Source organism: Gracilinanus agilis, chromosome 3 (genome assembly GCF_016433145.1).
Source record: "Gracilinanus agilis isolate LMUSP501 chromosome 3, AgileGrace, whole genome shotgun sequence".
NCBI classification, from domain to species: Eukaryota; Metazoa; Chordata; class Mammalia; order Didelphimorphia; family Didelphidae; genus Gracilinanus; species Gracilinanus agilis.
This window is the reverse complement of record NC_058132.1, coordinates 71,627,019-71,648,306: the sequence shown is the minus strand read 5'-3', so window position 1 is coordinate 71,648,306 and position 21,288 is coordinate 71,627,019. Positions and strand designations below refer to the sequence as shown.

At 44.4% G+C, this 21,288-nt stretch overlaps 2 protein-coding genes across 8 annotated transcripts in view; both read left to right on the top strand.

The window, feature by feature from the left end:
• Positions 1–144: 144 nt before the first annotated feature.
• Positions 145–19,038, top strand: PPIH (peptidylprolyl isomerase H). Of its 7 annotated transcripts, none has more exons than XM_044671417.1 (10): positions 145–517; positions 1,022–1,086; positions 2,516–2,539; positions 2,834–2,878; positions 2,989–3,031; positions 5,070–5,162; positions 8,271–8,358; positions 8,631–8,671; positions 8,957–9,046; positions 18,872–19,038. In XM_044671417.1, the coding sequence occupies exons 1-9, from the start codon at positions 470–472 to the stop codon at positions 9,023–9,025; spliced, it is 516 nt and encodes a 171-aa protein (XP_044527352.1). In that variant the 5' UTR covers positions 145–469; the 3' UTR covers positions 9,026–9,046; positions 18,872–19,038. The 7 variants fall into 7 exon arrangements, 6 of the variants coding, with proteins under 6 accessions (XP_044527352.1, XP_044527350.1, XP_044527351.1 ...); XM_044671415.1 differs by having other exon boundaries at positions 145–535; XM_044671416.1 differs by lacking the exon at positions 18,872–19,038 and adding an exon at positions 13,916–14,027 and having other exon boundaries at positions 145–535.
• Positions 19,039–21,000: 1,962 nt separating this feature from the next.
• Positions 21,001–21,288, top strand: part of YBX1 (Y-box binding protein 1) — a 34,535-nt gene continuing 34,247 nt past the window's right edge. The window contains exon 1 of the mRNA XM_044668756.1: positions 21,001–21,285. Within this exon, the coding sequence (XP_044524691.1) occupies positions 21,145–21,285 (141 nt within the window). The 5' untranslated portion in view covers positions 21,001–21,144. The remainder of the gene's footprint in view (positions 21,286–21,288) is intronic.

Sequence of the window (21,288 nt, the reverse complement as noted above, 5' to 3'; positions counted from 1 at the left end):
TTAATGCACCGAACCACGTGACATACAACTTAACTTGGGTCTCAAGAGACCTGTAAGCCTCGGAGCTCAAGGTTACACACACACACACACACACACACACACATTAAGCGTTTGTTATATGCTTTGCACACATAAGCAGGTAATGTTTTGAGTTTATTTTAGGGTTTGACAAAGCATACAGCTAGGGGTGGGCCGGGAGAAGAAACCAAGATGGCAGCAGCAGATCGGACAGTGTCACAAAGGAGATGTTAGACACGTGTATAAGGTTCGGCCTTTCCTAGGTCCTGAGTCCCCGGGGCCTCCATCGCCCCGCCCCTTCTTCCGGCTGGAGCATCGAGGCCCAGACCGATTTCGGCCTCGGCAGAGGGTGGAGCCAGGTTCTCAGCTTCCAGCACGCCTGCGCTACTGCAGGAGCATCTCGGCGACCTTAGAAGCTGAGCCGGCTTGCTTCCGCTTCCGGGTTGGGATTATGGCGGTGGCAAATTCAAGCCCAGTCAACCCTATCGTCTTCTTTGATGTTAGCATCGGTGGCCAGGTGGGAAGGAGGTGAATCTAGACAATCCATGATAGCTGGGGACGAGGCTGTGGGAGATGGCTCCCCGCCATCCCGAAGGCGCGGGAGAAACACGTAGAACCTTGCGAGCCGCATGGGAAGGGGGTGGGTGACGCCTGAGAAACGGGCGGGACCAAGTGTCCCGAAGATGGGGGGGAAGGGGGTTCGAAATGAGGGATTGGGCGGGACCACGGGCAGAACCAACAGGCTCAACGACGGGGGAGAGCGGGTGGGGCTAAGCGGCTTGAGGATAGGGGTGGAGGGGAGAGCTGCGGAGACCTGCGGCTTGAGGATGGGGGAGAGCAGGTGACTGACAGCATCTAGACTTTCGAACCTGGAAAGAAAGAACAGGCTGTACCAAACGTCGGGAGGAATGGGGGAATACGGGAGGGACCAGTAACTCGGGAGGGGAACCAGCCAGGAGGAGGTGACGCCACTGACACACCCTGGCATTGCCCCTCCCTGCAGGAGGTTGGCCGAATGAAGATTGAGCTCTTCGCGGACATCGTTCCCAAGACAGCGGAGAATTTCAGGTCCGGGATACCCCCAGCTTTGAGTGCTTTGGGACCAGCAGGGCGTGGGGAGGTGGGCAAGAGAAGGAACCTTTTGCCTTTGTAACTGTGATGGAGGTTTCTGGGTCAAAGGGTATGATCAGTTCTGTAGCTTTTCTTGCACAATTCAAAATAAATTGGACCACTTCACCTGTTTACTCTTGCAGTACACTAGGGTTCCTGTCTTCCCCGCCATCATTGTATTTTTCCGTGTTTACCAATGTAAGGGATCTATCTCACTTTTTCTTCATCTGGCATCTTTTAATTATTAAAGTTTTGGGGCAGTTTTTCAGATGATCTCTTGATAACTTGCATGTCTTTGAAAACTGGCACACCAAATAAATGTTTTCCTTTTATCTACCTATTTTTATCCTGTGACTACATATTTATTAGAATTATATGTGACTCCATAACTTTAGAGATTTTTCTTAAGATTATAACTCCACAGTCTTAGTGACTCTTAACATTAGAGATTTGCAGTAATTCTCTCTAGATTTGGGGTATCAGGATCCTCATAAGATGTTGAGTGAAAATATTTTTTCCATTCATATTTTCCTTTTTTCTAGTTGCCTTGATTTTGCTTGTGTAAAAGCTTTCTAATTTTATAATTGAGATCGTCCATTTTATTTTCTTTAATATTCTGCATATTGAAACTGGTAACAAATTTATTCTTTCACCCACATTTATGAAAGATCTTCAATGCCCTTCTCGTTTTTTGTTTTTTTGTGCAACATTTTATATTTAGATTGTTTTTAGGATTATAGTTCTAGACTTGAAAGGGACTATGTGATTCAACTCCATTGTTTTGCAGATGAGAAAACTCATCTGTAGGGAGGTTTTGTGATTCAGAGACAGAATCTGTTTCCAGAGCCAGTGTTCTTTCATATCTCACTGCTTTTCAGTTTTCTTAATGCTTCTTATCATATAAAAAAGCCAATGATTTGTATTCTTGAATTTGTGAAACGTTTGATTCTGTACTGATTTGATTCTAGATTTTGCTTAGCTAAGTTTGTTCATTCTTTTTTTTTTTTTTTCCTAGAACCCTAAAGTTTTGGTGGTTTCTGCTATGAGTAACATAACTTAAAACCTAGTCATTCCCAAATACCTTTCCCTCCTACTGCTTTCCATTTCTCTCCAGGGTGGTATTTTTGTTTGTTTGTTTTCCTGAACATCTGTCTGTCCTTGTCTGTCTCTTTCTGTTTCTAGGATCTGGGGGCAAGGAAGAAAAGACTAGTGTCCCTATTGTAGAATATTCCTAATATAAGTGATCATTTTGTTAATATCATCTCTGTAAATGTGATGGCTTAGCATCAGTGTCTAGTTGTGTACACACACACACACACACACACACACACACACACAGAGCTTCTCAGTGTATTTGTTCAGTAAGTGACTTTTTTCTTTCTTTCAGGCAATTCTGCACAGGGGAATTCAGGTTAGTATACAAAATGCTTATTTCCCTAGGCATGACTTGGGTGGGAGTCTCCTGCCAAAAGCAAGATTAAGTGCCCTTGGGAAGTTGCTATCAAGTCCTAGGGGAAGCTGCTGGAATCCGGGATGCAGGCTTTGCCTGTATACTACCTTTCTGAAATTATTCTATCTTCCTATTTCTCCAGAGGCTGTCTGGGGAGTTAATTTTGAGGGTCTTTCTCCAGATTGGGAGTTCTTTATGGATGGGCCTGTAATTACTTTCAGTTCCTCTAATTCTCATCTTTCTCCTTGGTTGTAGGAAAGATGGAGTCCCTATTGGATACAAGGGGAGCACCTTTCACAGGTATGGTTTGGGACTGCCAGTCACCCTTTCCTCAGGTAAAGCAGGGATACCTCCCTGTTCACCATAAGTCACTTTCTCCTTTCTGATCCTTTTGTTTGTCCTATTTTCAGGGTTATAAAAGATTTCATGATTCAAGGAGGAGACTTTGTAAATGTAGGTACCGTATAAGTTTACTTTTACCCCCTCTGTGATTCACTGTTTGATTTAGCAGAGGAAGCAGTTATGAAAAGATTAGCTAGAAGAGCAGTGGAAGAAGAGACATTTTCTATGTTCCTCACTTCCTTACCAAGTGAGCAGCTCTGAGGACATACTAAATCTATCATCTCTTACTGAGCTTTTGTCACAAATCTATTTGTTTATTGTTACAATGCATGGTAGTTCTCTCAGTCACTTTTCTTTCTCTAACAGTAACCCAGAGACCCCATAACATCAAGCCAATTTATTGTCTCTACATTGCAGGGCCCCCCCCCCCCCAAGGCATTCCCGCCCCACCCCCACCCCACATACTGTAGAGCAGGATTGGACTATGTCAAGAAGGCCTAGAATATGTAACAGGATAGGAAGAGATGGGAAATAATTGGGAAATAATGGGTATGAGCTGATTTTTCTCTCCCTTTTATCCCAAGTGCAAGCATGTGTGATGGTAGAGAGGCTTGGAAGCCACATTGAAAGTAGTTTTATTTGCTGGATTTTAACTAAATACAAATATGGTTTTTAATTAATTTTTAAACCCTTACTTCTTAGAATCCATATTAAATATCAGTTCCAAGACAGATGAGCAACAAAGGGTAGGCAGTTGGGGTTAAGTGACTTGCTCTCAGGGTCACAAAGCTAAGAAGTGTCTGAGGCCAAATTTGAACTCAGGATGTCCTATCTCCAGGCATAGAACACTATTTGCAACCTATTTGCCCCCACAGGTAGCCTTAAACCTACATAGCTCTTGCACAGTTCTAGTTTTAATCCAGGCCTTTTCATGTTCATTTATTTATTCATTGAAAAAAATTAAGTTGTGACAAGCTTAGATAAGATACAGTCACTGCACTCTCTGGTAGAGCTCACAGTCTAGTGATAGGTAAAACATACCCAAAGATAATTGTTACATTCACTATAGCATAACATGCCTTAGAAGAATGAAACACCAAGCACTAGGTAGTGCTGTGAGTGCATTTGAGTTGAGCTTTAAAAGATGGGAATTCTTGTCTCTGATAGACATACTTGATTCTGGCCTGAGTTCTGTGGTGACCCTTTCTAATATATGTATGTATGACCCAGGGGTTCCTCTCCTCCCTAGGTTTTGGGAGGCCTGTTCTGTTTGTATCCCCAGTGGTGTTAAATTCCTGGAGTTTTCAGTGCCTCTAGGACCCAACTTCCTAGCCCAGAAGCTCTATCTTCCTTGTTTCTTATGCCCTTGCATCCATCAGAAAGAAGTCTAACTGTGACTCATAAACTTTTTTTTTTAAACCCTTAACTTCTGTGTATTGGCTCGTAGGTGGACGAGTGGTAAGGGTGGGCAATGGAGGTCAAGTGACTTGCCCAGGGTCACACAGCTGGGAAGTGTCTGAGACCGGATTTGAACCTAGGACCTCCCGTCTCTAGGCCTGACTCTCAATCTACTGAGATACCCAGCTGCCCCCACTCATAAACTTTTTATCTGTGATCCTGTGTGGTCCATTCCCTTGCAGTTGGCCTTGATATTAGGATAGTTTTGGATAGAAAATAATCAGTCAGTTGGAGAACTTCCATGGTGAAAGCAAACAATGGACTTTAAAAAGTTTTATTGAAACCTCTTGTTCTTATCATTCTTCATCCCACACTGAGACATTTCCATCCTAAGTGTTCAAAGGGGCTATTTTTCCTGATCTGAGTTGGAGCCTTCCAAGCTTGTATTGGTGTAATCAGCCACAAATGGACACACTGTACATTGACTCCAATATAGAGATACCATTTTGGTCCTCATTGAATATGAAGCATTTACCCTGCATTGAACCCTGTCTTGTAACAGAAAAACAGTTAAAAACAAACAGAAGAGATATTATCATTTTCTGCTGCCTAACTTTGTATACAATATTCCCTACATGCAATTCTTCACCTTTTTCCTGAGAGCAGGGAGGTGATTCTTTAGAAATGCTTCTCTTTAGATGATATTTGATGTTCTCACCTTGAGGTCTTTTCTCTTTTCTCTCTCTGCTAGGGAGATGGCACTGGAGTTGCAAGCATTTACCGGGGACCGTTTGCAGATGAAAACTTTAAATTAAGGCACTCAGCTCCAGGTCTGCTTTCCATGGTATGTGGAATCCAGGAGAGGGAGGGGTTATGAGGCTTGTTAAAAGCTAGTAAGAGTCTGAGTCCATATTTGAACTCAGGTCTTCCTACCTCCAGGCCCAGCTCTCAATCTTCTGTGTCATTCATCTGCCCCTTGCCCTTAAGGACAATATAGCCATGCTATAGAGGCAATTCTGGGTTGTTTGGACGGGAGCTCAAACTCATCTGAGTCAGGAGGCTTAGAAATGTTGTGACCAAGCTCAGTTTTTTCCTTTGCTCACCCACATGCTTTCTTTGGTCAGAGCATGTTGTTGGTTCTATCCCTTGAAATCTCCCAACAATAAAGGATGCCTGTCCTCAGGCCCACCCATGCTCACACTTTCCTCAGTGTAATAGCTATAAGAACTTTATAGTAGCTGAGCAGAGCAAGCAGCCTGCCAGCCTTCCCTTTCTGGAATGATGTAGAGATTGTCCTGGTACTGTCTCGAGATGTCAGGTGTTAGTGAGGCCACCAAGTACAGCCCCAAAATGTCTCTAGATCCTGTTCCTGAGAATCAGCTAAATATTTGGTGGCTATTCAGTGAGCACCTACTATAAACCCAGCTCTGGGTCTGGAGCTGTGGAGAATAGCAGTTCAGTCCAGCCACAAATTATGAAGTGCTGATGATGTTTAGTGGACCATGGAATATACACAGTTTGGAGAAGACGTGACCTCTAGCCTTGGTGACTTTATAGATGGTCACAGTAGTACATAAAATGTAGTAAGTGCATAAAAGGTGCAAGCAGAGTACTGTGAGAGGTTCAGGGGAGGAGAAAAGTGATTACCCATTGGGGGAATGGTAATGATAATAACGAGCTAGCATTTATATGACACTTTCAGGTTCAAAAAAAATTTTTATTTTAAAGGAGGTCATCTCATTTAATCATGACAACAATTCTGTGACATAGGTGCTCTTGTTATCATTTTACAAATGAAGAAACTGAGGCAAAGAAGTTAAATGACTTCCCCAGGATCACACAGATAATAAGCATCTGGGGGCAGTATTTGAATTCAAGTCTTCTTGACCTCAAATTCAGCACTTCATTCACTTCACTAGCTGGCTGCCTCTGAGATTAAGGGGATGTGAATCAGAGAACAAATCCTAGAAGGAACATTTGATGAGGGTTTAAAAGATGAATGAGAACTTAATCACTAGAGTGAAAAGGGTGGCATTTTAGGCTAAGAGTTTAGAATAACAGGAAAGTGTGGGATACATACAGTGGTCCAGATGGGCTGGAGTGCAGTGTATGTGAAGGAGTATGTCATGAGCTCAGGAGAGTGGCATCAAAGTCAGGGTAGGCTGTTTAAATTTGGTACCTTATGTCTTAGGGAACTAACAAGTGCTTTTGGTTAGAGATGTGATCAAAGTGACCAAAAGTAGTTAAGTCAAAAAGTCTAACAGCAGAATGAAGTATAGACTGGAGGTAGGGAGAAAGTCCCAGTGAGAAGCAGTTACTGTAGGAAAGGTGGTGGTGGAAGCCAGTATGAGGATAGTGCTAATGGGAATGGAAAGGAGGGGTCAGAAAAGAGATTGGGGAGATAGAATCAATAGGTTTTAGTTATTATTTGACTGTGGGCAAGGAGGAAAGGATCAAGGATAATCCCAGAATCGAAGACACACAGGAGCCCAAGTTAATGGCAGTGCCACAAACAGAGAAAGTAAAATCATAAAGGGAAGCTGGTTTAGAGACAAAGATGACTAACTCCATTTTGGACATATTGAGGTTGAAGGGCGGATTGAGGACATGTGTGTAGAAATATCCTTTATGCTGCTAGATACCAGAAACTGAAACTCAGGAGAGAGTCCAGGTGGGTGGATGATCCAGACTCAGTCATCTACTAAAGTCTGAAGAGTGAATGAAATTTGTCAAAGGAGAGTATAGAGGGAAGGGTGTTGGGTGGGGGCAGGGGGAATGTTTAAGAAGGCTGGAAAGGTGAGAAAAGACCAGGTTGTTAAGGACTTCAAGAACAAACAGAAGTTGATATTTGTTCTTAGAAGAAGCCATTAAGATTTACTAAGTAGGTGGATGACCAGGATAGACCAGAGCTCTTGGCATATTGCTTTGGCAGCTGAGTAGAGGAGAGGCTAAAGTAGAGGAGCCCATGATTCAGGGAGGCTGCCCAGCAGGCTGTTGAAATAGTCTAGGGCTAGTTTAGAGATAATGGGTCCCAAACTAGGCTGCTGGCTATACAAGTGGGGAGAATGGGACCTGTTTAGTAGATGTGACGAGAATCTCAGGAAACATCCTCCTGAAGATGCCAATAAAAGGAAGACGAACCAAACAAGCAGGAGGAGTAGTTAGAAGAGTAGAAACCAAACCAAGGAGGCATGTGGTATCTTAAAGCTAAGGAGGAAGGGATATCCTTAATGAATTAGTAGATCAGTGTTGCGAGCCAGGATGACTGACGGAGCCATTGAATGACTATTGGATTTGGTGATGAAGGTATCCCTGGTGACCTCTGAGAAAGCATTTCCACATATTTATGACAGAAGAGGCCAGGCCACAAGTAATTGAGCAGAGAATGGGGGAGGGGGGACAGGGGGTGCAGCAGAGTAGAGCTTCTTTATATAAGTAACTTCATCAAAAAGTTTGATGGTAAAAAGGAGGGGGGAAATGGAGTAGTTGGTAGCCAAACCCATAAGAAGAGTCAAAAGAAGACTTTGGATTCAGGAGATTGTGTTTTTATCAGCTAGTGGGAAGGAATCACTGGAGAGAGAAGGATTACTAGAGGAAGGTCCTGGGGAGATGAGAAGAATCAGGACCACAGACCTAGGTATTGCCCAGAGCCAGGAGTAGTGGGCATATTTCTTCCTGTGAAATGAGAGAATGGGTAATGAAACTAGAAAGTCTTGAGGAGTATGAGAAGGAAGTTGAGGGAGCATCTGCCTAGTGGCCTCCATATTAACAGAGTGCAAACACAAGGCAGGACATGTGGCCTCTGTCCTCAGAGCTCACAGTGTGAGCATCGGGGCTTAGTAATTAGAGAGCCCCTTTCTTTGACTAGGTCCACAGGTGCCCAGCTTTCCCGTTAGGACAGAGGCAGCCCTGTTCTTTTCTTCTTACTTTGGCTTTCCTTCATTTAAATCAGGCAAACAGTGGCCCCAGTACCAATGGCTGCCAGTTCTTTATTACCTGCTCCAAATGTGATTGGCTGGATGGGAAGCATGTGGTTTTTGGTGAGTCTAGTCTCCACACCCAACTTTCTGCCAACTTGGGCTTTTGGGGGTGGGGCTGTTCCTGGAGCTTTCCTTTGCCACCTGCTCTATTGATGGACTGTCTCCACCTCCAGGTCCTGAAGGGGTCTGAAATGCAGAATTTGCTCTATTCTGGATATGGCCCCTCTGCCATGGAGCCACTGGGCTTCTCTGGAGCCAGCTGCACAGTGGGGGGAGAGACATGCAGAGAGCACGCAAGAAACAATATCATTTAGCTCTGATTCTTTCCACAGGAAAAATAATTGATGGACTTCTAGTGATGAGAAAAATTGAGGTGAGTACACTTTGGCTTTTTGTTGCAAGAGTGCTGTCAGGCCACCCTGTGCTTTAAAGCTGATCCCAGCAGAGTGCCTCAGTTGTCCTCTCCTGTAAAAAGGGAAGTTTACATCTTCCTGGTTTAGGCCTCCAGCCTACAATGTCTTTCTTAATTCCTCCATTTCTCTCTGAGACTCCCTTAGTGAATGGAAGAGTCCTCTCTACAGAGTAGTCCAGTGTCCTGAGGACCAGAACCATGATGTAGCTGGTATTGACTCACTTGGACTCTGCTTTGTTTTCCTAGAATGTTCCCACTGGACCTAACAATAAGCCCAAGCTGCCTGTGGTCATCTCACAGTGTGGGGAGATGTAATGGATCTCAGTGCTGAATCAGGTAAATATCACTCTTTTTTCCCCACCTTGACTAGGCTGAACCAAGAAGGTTGAACCTCCCTGACCCCCATGGAGTACAGAACCCCCAGGAAATAAACTGGAAACCACCCCAACTATGAGGGTGAACAAGATTGCCAAGAAGAAAGTAAAGAGGGAAAATGGAGTTTCTGCCTTTAATATTGTTGTCTCTTAGGACAGAGAAGCCAAGGGTATTTGGGACTCTCTTGCCTGGTCTTTGTAATGTAACAACAATGTAACAATAGTAGTTGGCCTTTATATAACATTTTCAGATTTAGAGCACATTTACATACACATACATTAATTTATCTGAGTCTCAGAACAACTCTGAGAAGCTACAGGGATAATTGTATCCTTATCTCAAAGATGACAATGACAGCTAACATTTTCTTGACACCTTTTGTTTTTATATAATCCAATTCTCCCCAGTCCCCTCTTCCCTCCAGAAGAGCCATCCCATATAACAGTACTATTTTTTTTAAACCCTTAAAATACTGTGTATTGGCTCCAAGGCAGAAGAGTGGTAAGGGTAGGCAATGGGGGTCAAGTGACTTGCCCAGGGTCACACAGCTGGGAAGTGTCTGAGGTCATATTTGAACCTAGGACCTCCCATCTCTAGGCCTAGCTCTCAATCCACTGAGCTACCCAGCTGCCCCCATAACAGTACTATTTTAAAGACAAAAAGAAGAAAACGATGGAATCAATATGAAATTAGCATAGTCAATTGGTACATTGAAAAGGTGGGATCAACCTTTGTCTCCTCCTCTGTCCAAGCCACAGTTATAGGCTCTGGCTCAGTGTCCTGCCTGTGGGACTCTGGTATGTTTCCCTTTGTTTTTTTTTTTTTATATATATATAATTTGTGTTTCTGTTTACAATATAGAAAACCAACAGCAACAAAAGATAAAAGAACTCTTATTCTACTGGTCTTATTTTGTATTATTTCATGTACTTCTTCCATGTTTCCTTCTCTCCTTCACTATTCCCATTTTTAGTGGGGAGTCTAGTAAGTGACTAGATCACAGTTTAATTATCCTCTAGTACCTAATGTTCTACAAGTATCGGTTGCTCCTAATTTTATCTGTTTTATAAACTCCAAAATTCCTATACCTGGTGATAGAGGTATTCCTTCCACATTTTGATTTCCCTCTTGCAGTTTCAGTAAATCATGGATCCTCATAAGAAAAGGGATTTTGTGGGAGTTTTGCATAAGCCTCAGACAACACATAAAGACTAGCAGAAGACACAGAAAAAGTGTAGAAACTCAGAAGTGAATAAAATATATGTAGTATAGTATTATTTAACAGCAATATATTTTATCTTTTAAATACCGTAAATATGCACAATTTCTTTTACTATAAACACCCCATAAAAGAAAAAGAAAAAAATCAGACTTCTCAGGAATGAAGGGAGGGCCAAAAAATTTTATGTGGATTTTCTAGATTTCAGGGGCATTGTGCCCCTAACCCCTACTATGTGGAAGGTATACCTGTAATCTTTTGTTCCACCTCTCCTCCTGCCTGGCATCCACACCCCCCCACACCCCCAGCCCTGTTCTTCATTCTCATCATGACCTTCTGTCTCCTACACCTTTGTTCTCTCCCAGGCCATCATACCTGCATTGGCTCTAGTTTCTTCCCAGATCCACTTCTACACTATCCTCATCTTAACTCCCTTGCCCATTATGCTATCACCAACTATGCCTTGGATTATTCCCACTCTCCACTGTCTCTGATTCTGTGCATATAATATTGAATGGCCTCAAGTAGCACTCTCTTTTGTAGTCTGGCTTCCAATCTCATCATTCCACCAAAGCTACTCTCTAATATCCTTTTCTCAAACCCCAACCTTTTTTCACCTTTCTGCAGCCTTTGACATTTTTACCTTTTCCTTGATAGTTTCTTTTTAGATTTTCCTAATAGGGTTCTTTCCTGGGTCTTCTTCTACCTGTCTGACCATTTCTCAAACTCCTTTGTTGAATCTTTGAATGGGTCAGTGATGGCAAACCTTTTGGGGATGGAGTGCTGGCTGCACCCCCAGTGCCATTCCCCTCCCCCACTGGGTATGCCCCCCAACCCCACACGTGAGGGAAGACATGCTCCCATTGGGCTGCTGGGCAGAGGGGCAAGTGAAGTGAGGAATGTCCTCAATGAGTGTAGGGAGGGGAAGAGAAGTGGCCTGAGCACTCTGCTCCCCTCCAGCTCTGCCATCTGTGCACTCCCATTGGGCTGCTGGGCAGAGGGGCTGGGGATGTGAAAAAAATGTAGTCAGATGTGGTAGAGAGGGGGAGGGGAGCAGCTCTGCCTTCCTAGTAATGAACTCTGGGGGGGGGGGGGGGGATAGTGGTTGAGTGCCCACAGAGAGCTCTACGTGCCATCTTTAACACCAGTGCCATAGGTTCACCATCACTGGTCTAGGTCATGCCCAGTAATTTCAGATGTTCCCCAAAAATCTATAATAGGCTCTATTTATCCTCTAAACTGTCTTGTTTGATAATATCAATCCCTTTGCATTCAATGATTATTTCTATACAGGTGATTCTTGAATTTGTTCCTGGCCTCTCCACTTTCCCTTTACAAGCTGCCTATTGGACCTCCCAAACCCTTTGTCTGGACTACTAGACATCTTTTACTCAAAATGTCCAAAACAGAATGTATTATCTCTTCCTGCAAATCCCCCCCCCCCCCCAACTTCCCTGTTACTGTCTAGGGCAGGGCCCAGCAAACTATATGGCCAATGAGCCATCCAAAATAAGGCAGCAGACCAGATTTGACCCATGGGCCATTGTTTGCTGAACCAGGCAACAACTGTTATCCTAGTTCCCTGGGCTCACAACCTCAGCTTCATCCTCTGCTCCTTGTTTTCATTTAACCTGTGGCCAACTCCTACTGTTTCTACCTTCAAGACCCTCTCCCACATGTCTGCTTCTGCCCATTCACACAATGGACACCCTAGTGCAGGATGTCATTGCCTCAGGCTGAGACTAATTGCAGCCTTGTCTTTTTATGGTTGGTTTCTGTATCTCCACTTTCCCTACAGTAATACCCCCACCCCCACTTCACACACAGGATCTTTCTAAAGTGCAAGTCTGATCTTACTCAGTAGTAAGCTTGACTGGCTCCCTATTGTCTCCAGAATAAAATAGAAAATCCTCTCTTTTGGTTTTTAAAGACCTTCAAAACGTGCTCTCTTTCTTCCTTTCTAGTCTTTTTATGTTTTACTCTTTTCCATGTATTCTGAGAATTAGCAACACTGGCCATGAAACTGTCCATGCCTTGCTTCTGGCTGCCCTCATGCCTAGGAAGCTCTAAACTTTCTTTTCCAACTCTTAGTTCTATGTGGCTGCAAGACTAGGCAAGTCCAGTCCAATAGAAGAGAATTCTCCTAGTTAACCCCTTCCCTCTGAGATCACCTCTCACTTAACACTGTCTCTCATAAGTATATAGTTGTTTGCATGTTAGAATTAGAATGTGAACTTCTTTTTGTATCCCAAGGACTAATATAGTGCCTGACATATGGTAAACACTGGCCAATTTATCCACCGTTAGAATTTATTGTAGTGTATGATGTTAGGTAGGACTCTGAGCCCTTTTTTCATCTTGCATGGAAACAGATTTTCTAACAATTCATCGGATGATGATTATGTGCCTAAGTTTTTGTCATTGATTTATTCCCCAACCCCCTTCTCCCACCAAAAAAAAACAACAAAAAAAAACCTTACCTTCTGTCTCAGTATCAATTCTCAGAAAGAAGAGTAGCAAGGGCAGGGCAGTTGGGGTTAAATGACTGACTTTCCTTGGGTCACACAATTAGGAAGTGTCTGAGGTCAGATTCGAACCTAGGACCTTCTGACTCCAGGCCTGGAGTTCTCTCCACTGTTTTAACTACCTGACCCTTGTCATTGATTTATCAAATATTTGTAAGTAAAACTGTTAATGTTTGGTCATGCATTGTCAAGATTCTTTTGTTAGTTTGATTAGTTTGAAAATCCAGTGCTGGCGTTATAATTACTGTCTTACATACTAAAATTTAGTTCTTTTTCATGGTTTCTCTTCCTCATCCTGCCCTTCTATTTTTCCATATGAATGTTGTTAAAGCTTTATCTTATATCATGTGGAAGCCTACAGTATTTTGACTGGTTTTGCATTGTCTATAAGTTTACTTATTGATGTTTTCATTATATTGATCTAACCTTAGATTAAGGGAATATTACTGGCTTTCCTCTTCTTCCTCCAGATACAAGTATACTTGATGCTTAGGTAGGACAAGTAGATAGCCAGGCCTGGAATCAGGAGGACCTGGGTTCAAATGTGACTTCAAACACTTTCTAGCTGTGTGACCCTGGGCAAGTAACTTAACCCTGTTTGCCTAGCCCTTGGCCTTCTGTCCTAGAGTTGTTACTAGTATGGAAAGTAAGAGTTTAAAAGAAAAAGTATAACCTCTTTGAGAACAGAAATTTGTCTGTGTCCCTGTAATCTAGCATAAAACCTGATATGTAATAGGTGCATAATGCCGAGTCCAACTTCAAAATAAAAACTAATATTTTCACCCTGTTCTTATGGGTTTATTCAATTATCCCAACCCAAAATTATGTGTTGACCATCTGTTAGATAGTATTCTGCTTAGCCCCTCTAAGTGACACACAGAATTTCTCTCTCTCTCTCTCTTTCTCTTCTCTTCTCTTCTCTTCTCTTCTCTTCTCTTCTCTTCTCTTCTCTTCTCTCTTCTCTTCTCTTCTCTTCTCTTCTCTTCTCTTCTCTCCTCTTCTCTTTTTTCTCTTCTCTTCTCTTTCCTTCCCTCTCTTCTTCTCTCCCTCCCTCTCTCCCTTTGCCTCTCCCTTTTCCTTCCCCAGAAGTGGAGGTGACTGCAACCCTGGGACCACACGATGATGAATTTGAGCTGCATGTTGAAGGGGGTGGAAGGATTTGGATAGGTTCACAGCAAAATGGAATGGCATTCCTAGCAGGCAGATCATCATGTACTACAGTGCAATACAGTATGAGGTACGCTCAAGTAGCACCAAGTGGAGCAATTGAACTAAAAGGGCAGATTCTCAGCTTGCCCTGTAGCTACCACCCTGCTTGGTAGAGCCAGGTCATCTTCCTTGCCTTTCTAGCCCAGGTTCTTTGAGATGTACCTCAGTGTTTACTCAGACCATTTCTCTATCTCCTTAAAAGACTTCTCTGCCCATCATGGAATTACAAAGTGTCCATTAGAGGAACCTTGTTCCTTAGGTTGCCATAGCTAATTAGACACAAAATTGCTATATCGACTGCTGGAGACAATATTTTTTTAAATTTTGACCAGTTTGGAACAAGGAACCTGAGGACTAAGGGTGAGGTGAACAGGATAGTTGAGTTTTAATCCATTTGGGAGAGGCGGGGGAGATCTGTTCTGGAAGGACCTGGGTTTAGACTGGATGAAGCACAGCTGTTTGCTCCCAGTTTGACCTTTGGCAGGTTCTTTCCCTTCCCTGGACTAGAGAATAGAGTAGATGATCTCTAGGATTCTTCCTGCTCTCAATTTGATGTCCTTAGAAATCAAAGCAGAAATTAGATATGCCTCTGAAATATGGCAGAAGGCACTTAGTCTCAGAAGTGACCACTAATCTGGTGAACCTGTAATAGGCCTCATATTTTAGGGAGGGATTTGGCCTGGGTCACCCTGGGTCAGTCTTCAAAGACCTCTTGAGTGCTTTTACTGCCATAGAAAGATGATTCTGTCAGAAGAGGATGGAATTTTTCAGTTTGGTCTAGTCTCTAGTAGCTTTTTCTCAATCTTTAACCTGTTGATCACCCTCATCTCCTGGACACTTTCTTTTATCTAGGTATTCATGACATTGTTCTCTCTTGGTTCTCTTCTTATCTGACTGCTCCTCTATCTTTTCTGTTTGTTCTTCATCCAGGTCACTCTTGAGAACTACTTGTCCCCAGTTTTCTGTTTTAGGCCCTCTTTTCCCCCTGTGATGGTGAAACTTCTAGAGGGGTGGGTGAGATTCCCTCTCTCAGCTCTCCCCACTCCATTCCATCCTAAACTCTGCTACCAAATTATTCTTTCTGAAGCACAGGTCTGACCATGTCGCCATTCTTCTCCAAAAACTCCAGAGATTCCCCGTCACTTCCAGGATCAACTCTAGAACCTGCTGCTGTGTTTTTAAAGCTCTTGATTATGCTGATTACTCCTACTTACCTTTCCTTCTTACACCATACCCCACTCCCATGTCCTCTTGGGTTCAGTGACATTGCCCTCTTTGCTTCTTCTCAAACAAGACATTCCATTCCTTGATCCCTGGTGTTTTCATTGGTTGTTCCTATGACTGGAACACTCACCCTCATTTCCACCTCCTTCTTTCAAAAGTCTCTACAAGAAGCCTTTCCTGATCTGATCCCTCTTAATTCTAGTGCCTCCCTCAACTGATTATTTCCGTTTATCCTGTATGTAACTTGTTTGCCTGTGGTTCTTTGTGTATTCAATTTCATCCTCCTTAAGAATAGGGACTTGTCTCTTGCCTTTCTTTGTATATCTAGCACAGCACCTGACACATAGTAGGTATTTGACTGATTGCCTGCTCTCTGCAGGGTCCTGAGCTCAGGGTTGATTGGTCCCTTTGCTCTCATTGGCCTGATAATTTAATGGAGGTTGGGGTGGGAAAGACATACACAGTGATGGTACAAAGATAGTTATCGAGAAGCCCAGGGAGAGTGAGAAATATCTGATGAGAGATAATGTACTAGATATTGGGGAGACATCAGGAAGGTCTCCAGGGAGGAACCTACACCTTTGATTATCTCATAAATCTTAGGTTAGGATAAATCATCCTATCCATTCCTAATCCTAACCTTTCTGCTGGCTTCTTGTATCTCCAACTGCCTTTCAGACATCTCTGAATTGGATGGCCTGTAGACAAATTAAACTCAACATGTCCAAAGTGGAACTCTTTCCCCTAAACCACTTTCCTTTCCATGCTAACCTGATACTGTTAAGGGTACCGTTGTCATCCCAGTCCCTCAGGCTCCCAACCTAGGAGTCATCCTGGACTCTTCATTATCTCCTAAAATATCCCTCCCCATCACCCCCAATCCAAACTATTTCCAAGACACTTGGATTTCACCTTTATAACATCTCAAATATTCTCTTTTCTCCTTTCATTGACTCCCCACAAGGCTATTCCAGCTGCTTGCTGGTGGGTTTGTCTGCCTCAAGTCTATTCCCACTTTCATCCATCAGCCACCAAAGTGAATTTCCTAAAGCTTATGGGTTATCTTGCAACCTCACACTCAGGAAACTCCAGTGGCTCCCTGTCATCTCCATGATCAATCCAGAATTCTTTGGTAGTCACATTCCTTCATAACCTGGCCTCCTCCTCCCTCCTTTCCATCCCCAACACATAGTTTTTAATCCAGTGACACTGGCCTCCTGGCCAGCCATTCCTCAGACAACATCCCTCAGGTCTGGTCATTTCCTCTGACTGTCCCCTATTCCTAGACAGATCTCCCTCATGTCCACCTGCTAACTCCCCTGGCTTCCTTTAAGTTCCAACTAAAACCCCATTTTTTTTTTTAAACCTTTACCTTCTGTCTTGGAATCAGTACTGTGTACCTCTTGTCTCTGGGCCTGGCTCTCAATCCACCGGGCCACCTGCCTGTCCCCTAAAATCCCATCTTCTGGAGGAAGCCTTTCTGAACCCTTCTTTTCTCTAGTGCCTTCTGTTATTAACCATTTATCCACATACAAAGCTTGTTGGCCTCATGATTTGCTTGCTACTTGTCGCTCTCATTAGCTTGAGGGCTCTTGGAGGGCAGGGGACTGTTTTTTGCCTCTCTGAATTCCTAGAGCTTAGCATAGTGCTTCTCATGCAGCAGTCACTTAATAAATGCTTATTGGGCCATTAAGGGACTGGCAATACTAATGACTGGCTTTGATGTATGTCCTTAATATACATTATCATATTTGAGTCTCACAGTAGCTCTAGTTAGTATCATTTTACAGATGAGAAAACCAAAGCTCTGTAGGAGGTTAAATGACTGACCTCTGATTACAGAAATAGTAGGTATTACAGTGGTTTCGAGCCCCAGTGCAGCCTTACTCCGTGTCTAGTGCTCCTTGCACTTGGTCATGATTATGACAAAGTGAGTCCCTTCCCCTCCATAGGATTCCGCTTCTTCCTGTCAAAAACAGGGCTTGGGAGCAGATGGTCTTTTAGATACACTTTTTCTCTAGCTCCTAGGGAGCCCATGATAGCATAATAGCTGTCCAAACAGGGTGGGCCATTGACTGTTCTTAAACTTAGGAGCTTCATCTCCCATCTTGGGGCCCATTATATTTATAAGGGTAATACCTGCAAGACATGGCCTATATGACTTCTTGGGCCACAGGACAGGTTACTGAAGGACCAAATCCCTTATTTTTTCAAAAATGAAAGCTTGCCATAGGCATGGATGTTCTGACTGCTCCTGGGCTGCTATAAGAACAGAACTATTGCCTGTAGCACCTTGTTTTGAGGGCTGAAGAATAAGATGAAAATAAGCAACCTTTGTGGTGATGGTAGCAGTCTCCCCTCATTTACCTTTCTGTATCTGCCTCTGACTCCCTGGAGGAGAATGTGAAGGTGGTGGATACCATAGATGGGGTGTTGGGAGGTGTTAGGGGTTTTGGTCAAGGGCACATTGGAGGTTGGGCATTTGTTCAACAAATAATTGCCTGCTGTAGTATTCTAGAATGTAAGAATAGGAGGAGAGGTCATTTAGCCCTATCCTTTGATTGTATAAATGGTTAAACAAACCCAGAAACCGGCAATGACTTTCCCAAGACCAAACAGTTAACGGGGTATAGGATTTGAACCACATCTCCTGCCTCCTGGAGCACAGTGTTCCTTCCCACTAGTGAGTCCTGTTTTGAGACCTTGAGTCAAGGGTCTAAGGATCCAGGAGGGCTTAGCCTGACTTCATTCTTAAGCATTATTCAGTTCAAAGTCACCAGATAATTTTCAAAATCCTGGAGTTCAGAGCTGGTGTCCTGACATAGCCAGCCCCTAACTTGTGCCCCAGCTCCAGCCAGCCCCACCCAAGAGACTGCCTGCTGTGTAAACAGTAGCCTTTACACTGGGGTAAGAAGAGATGTTTGTTCTGCATTTAACAAGGCTAAAGGGCCAGTTTATGACCCACTTGCTGGGGGCCCAGAATTCAAAAGTGAACCTCCAGGATTGTTCCACAGCTGATAGGTGTGAAGAAGTGAGTAGGGACAGATGTAGGCTAATCAGCCTTGGTTAAGGAAACACAAGGGGGCTCACAGGGTAAATGGCCACCTGGGGTTAGGGAAGGAAAGGTGTGGCCATTTCTTGCTCTTTTCCTGGCCCTCCCACCTTCTCACTCAGGCTCCAGCTCTGGGGCTTTTTGTTAAAAGTTCTTATACGAAATCCTGGTTGAGCTTTACCCTAATTTAGCTCTGCCTAACCCTGGGACTTGGGACTACCCTTTAGCAGTGGGGTTGTCTGGTACCCAATAATATCTGTTAAAAACAGACCAGGGCTTTTAAAAAGAACTCCAACCACATGCTTTATCTCATTCTATCCCTCAGGGTCCACCCACTTGCAAATAATAGTATCCCCATTTTACATATGAAGAAACTGAATTTAAGACTTGGCCAGGGGTCCTGTAATGATTTAAGGCCAGGACTTGAGGTCAGTATTCATTTCATAATAACACCACCTTGCACTTGAGGGCATAAACTGCCAAGCTGGCCAATTTCATCCCATTTGTTCAGAGTTGTTTCCATTGGTCCCAACTGAAAACCATGTCTTTTGTTTTAGGCTTCCTTTTGCTCCAGTGATGCTTCTGAGAAGATGGGTTGGCCTCTTTGGTTACCTTTGGGATCCAGAGAGAGGCTGTGTCATGGATTCAGGACTCCAAGCCTTTTATTTTTAAATTTTGAACTGTAAATAAAGCTTGTGTTTTGGTTGTCTTTTTTATTACTCTATCTTATGGGATCCTCAGTCTATTCACTCAGGCTAAGCTAGACCTGCTGGGATGACTGTGGTTTCACCTCCCCTCCCCAGACTGTTCCCTGGGCAATCCTGCATATAACTGAGAAGAAAATACAGCTGGCAGAAATGTGTGTTCCAGGCAGAAAGTTTTCAGTTTTCTTCAATTCCTATCCCTTTTTTCCTGTCTCATCTTATAGATAAAGGATTTGGGATAATAGAGAATTCAGTAGGATGAATTCTGAAGGAGGGCTTTTGGGTTTCATGATGTCAAGGCTACAATTACCCTCTAGGCAACCTTAAGACCACCAAGGGAAAGGGTTTACAAAAGTGTGTCTAGAGGCTTCAGGTTATAAGAGGAAAATTAGCTACAGTAGTTTGGAAGGCAAAGTAGTTGGGGTTGCTGAGCAGCACAGTAGATAGATTGTTCATTTTGCAATCAGGAATCCTTGTCTTCATGAGTTCAAATCCAGCTTCAGACGCTGTGCCTATGCCTAGGTTTCTTTAACTGCTTCAGGCATTCATCTGTAAAATGACTTGAAGGAAATGGCAAATAACTAGTTTCTTCAAGAAAACCCCAAAGCCGGGTCAAAAAAGGTCAGACATAACTTAAATTGGGAAGGCTTTGGGGGCAGTGGTCTACAACAAAAGAGCCAAGTGAAAACTCAGTAGACCGTCAGTGGCAGACACCTGGTTGCCTTCTATCCTTCATCCCACTAGTAGCATCTGCAGTAGCTGGTAACCCTATTTCCAAAAAGTAGGAACCATTTGTAAATAAATGAGCCTTCCAGGAAGGTACTTTGATGATACTGTGTTCCTAATCCGACAAGGCTTCCCTTGTTCCAAACCAGTTTGGATCTCTGAGAATTGCCTTGGGGACCAGTTTTTGAGCCATTCAAAAATCTTCCTTTATGGACACACCTTGTGCATGAACAAAACGGCATCACGCTGCCACGCCCCCCTCTTTCTGCAGCTTTGCTGCCTGAGACGAGGGTTGAGGGCTTCCAACAGCACCTGAAAGAAAGGGCCCTCTATCGACCTACAGCGTATTTGAACTCCCTGTGGTTGAGTCCACGACCTTCAAAAGCAGCCTGTTCCTTTGTTGGACATTGATTATTAGGAAATTGTCTCCCGAAATCTACCTCTACGGTATGCCCTCTTGCCCTGCAGGGCAAGGTGGAACAGATAACCGTTCCGCCGCGTGACTGCCATGGAGAAGGCAATCACCTTCCTCTTTTTTTAGCGTTTTCCCCTCCGACGACATCGATCCTTATATTTGAGTATTTTTATAGCATAATCAAAGAAGGAAGGAAAATTGCTGTCTGACAAGTGCCTAACCTGGCTCCTCGGTAGTAGGAAAACTAGATAAATGCTTGAATTAGAAAAAGAAATACATTTTCCCGGCCCTTAAGGGTGCTTTTAGCCGGTATGGGGCCATGTGGACCCCGGAGGCGGGGCCGACCAAGGTGTCATTCAGTCAATTTTACACACACCCCCCGCCCCTATACACACACTTCCGGGGAGGGTGTGGTGTGAACCCGGAGCAGCCCTAGCTTCTTTGCCCACTTGGTTTCATTCGCCCCAGGAGCGTGTTATCCCTTCCCAACCAATCTATCCTCACTTAGCCGACCAAATCGCCTGGGCCCTGGGGTTGGGTTCGCACTACGGCGGGCTTCCAGTCACGTTCTCACTGCCCGCCCTCTCGGGTACTCTATGGTTCAGCAGTGGCTTCACTCTAGTTCTAGTTCCGGTCTCGGTGGCGGCGGCGGAGGCTGGAATTGCTAGTAGGTAGGGCAAATTACTCTCCCAAGAGCCAATGAGAGCAGGGGAGTGATGCGCCCTCAGCCAATGAGAGCTAGCATTTCTGGTCAGGCGGCGGATTGATGGCATTTTGAGCCAATGAGCGGAGCATAAGGCGGGGCTCTCGGAGGGCTTATCCCGCCCGTCCCGCCATTCTCGCTAGTTCGATCGGTAGCGGGAGCGGAGAGCGGACCCCAGAGAGCCCTGAGAGCAGCCCCACCGCCGCCGCCGGCCTAGTCACCATCACACCCCGGGAGGAGCCGCCGCTGCCGCAGCAGGCCCTAGTCACCATCACCGCAACAATGAGCAGCGAGGCCGAGACCCAGCAGCCGCCCGCCGCCCCCCCCGCCGCCCCCGCCCTCAGCACCGCCGACACCAAGCCCGGCATCACCGGCAGCGGCGGAGGGAGCGGCGGTCCTGGCGGCCTCACATCGGCGGCGCCCGCC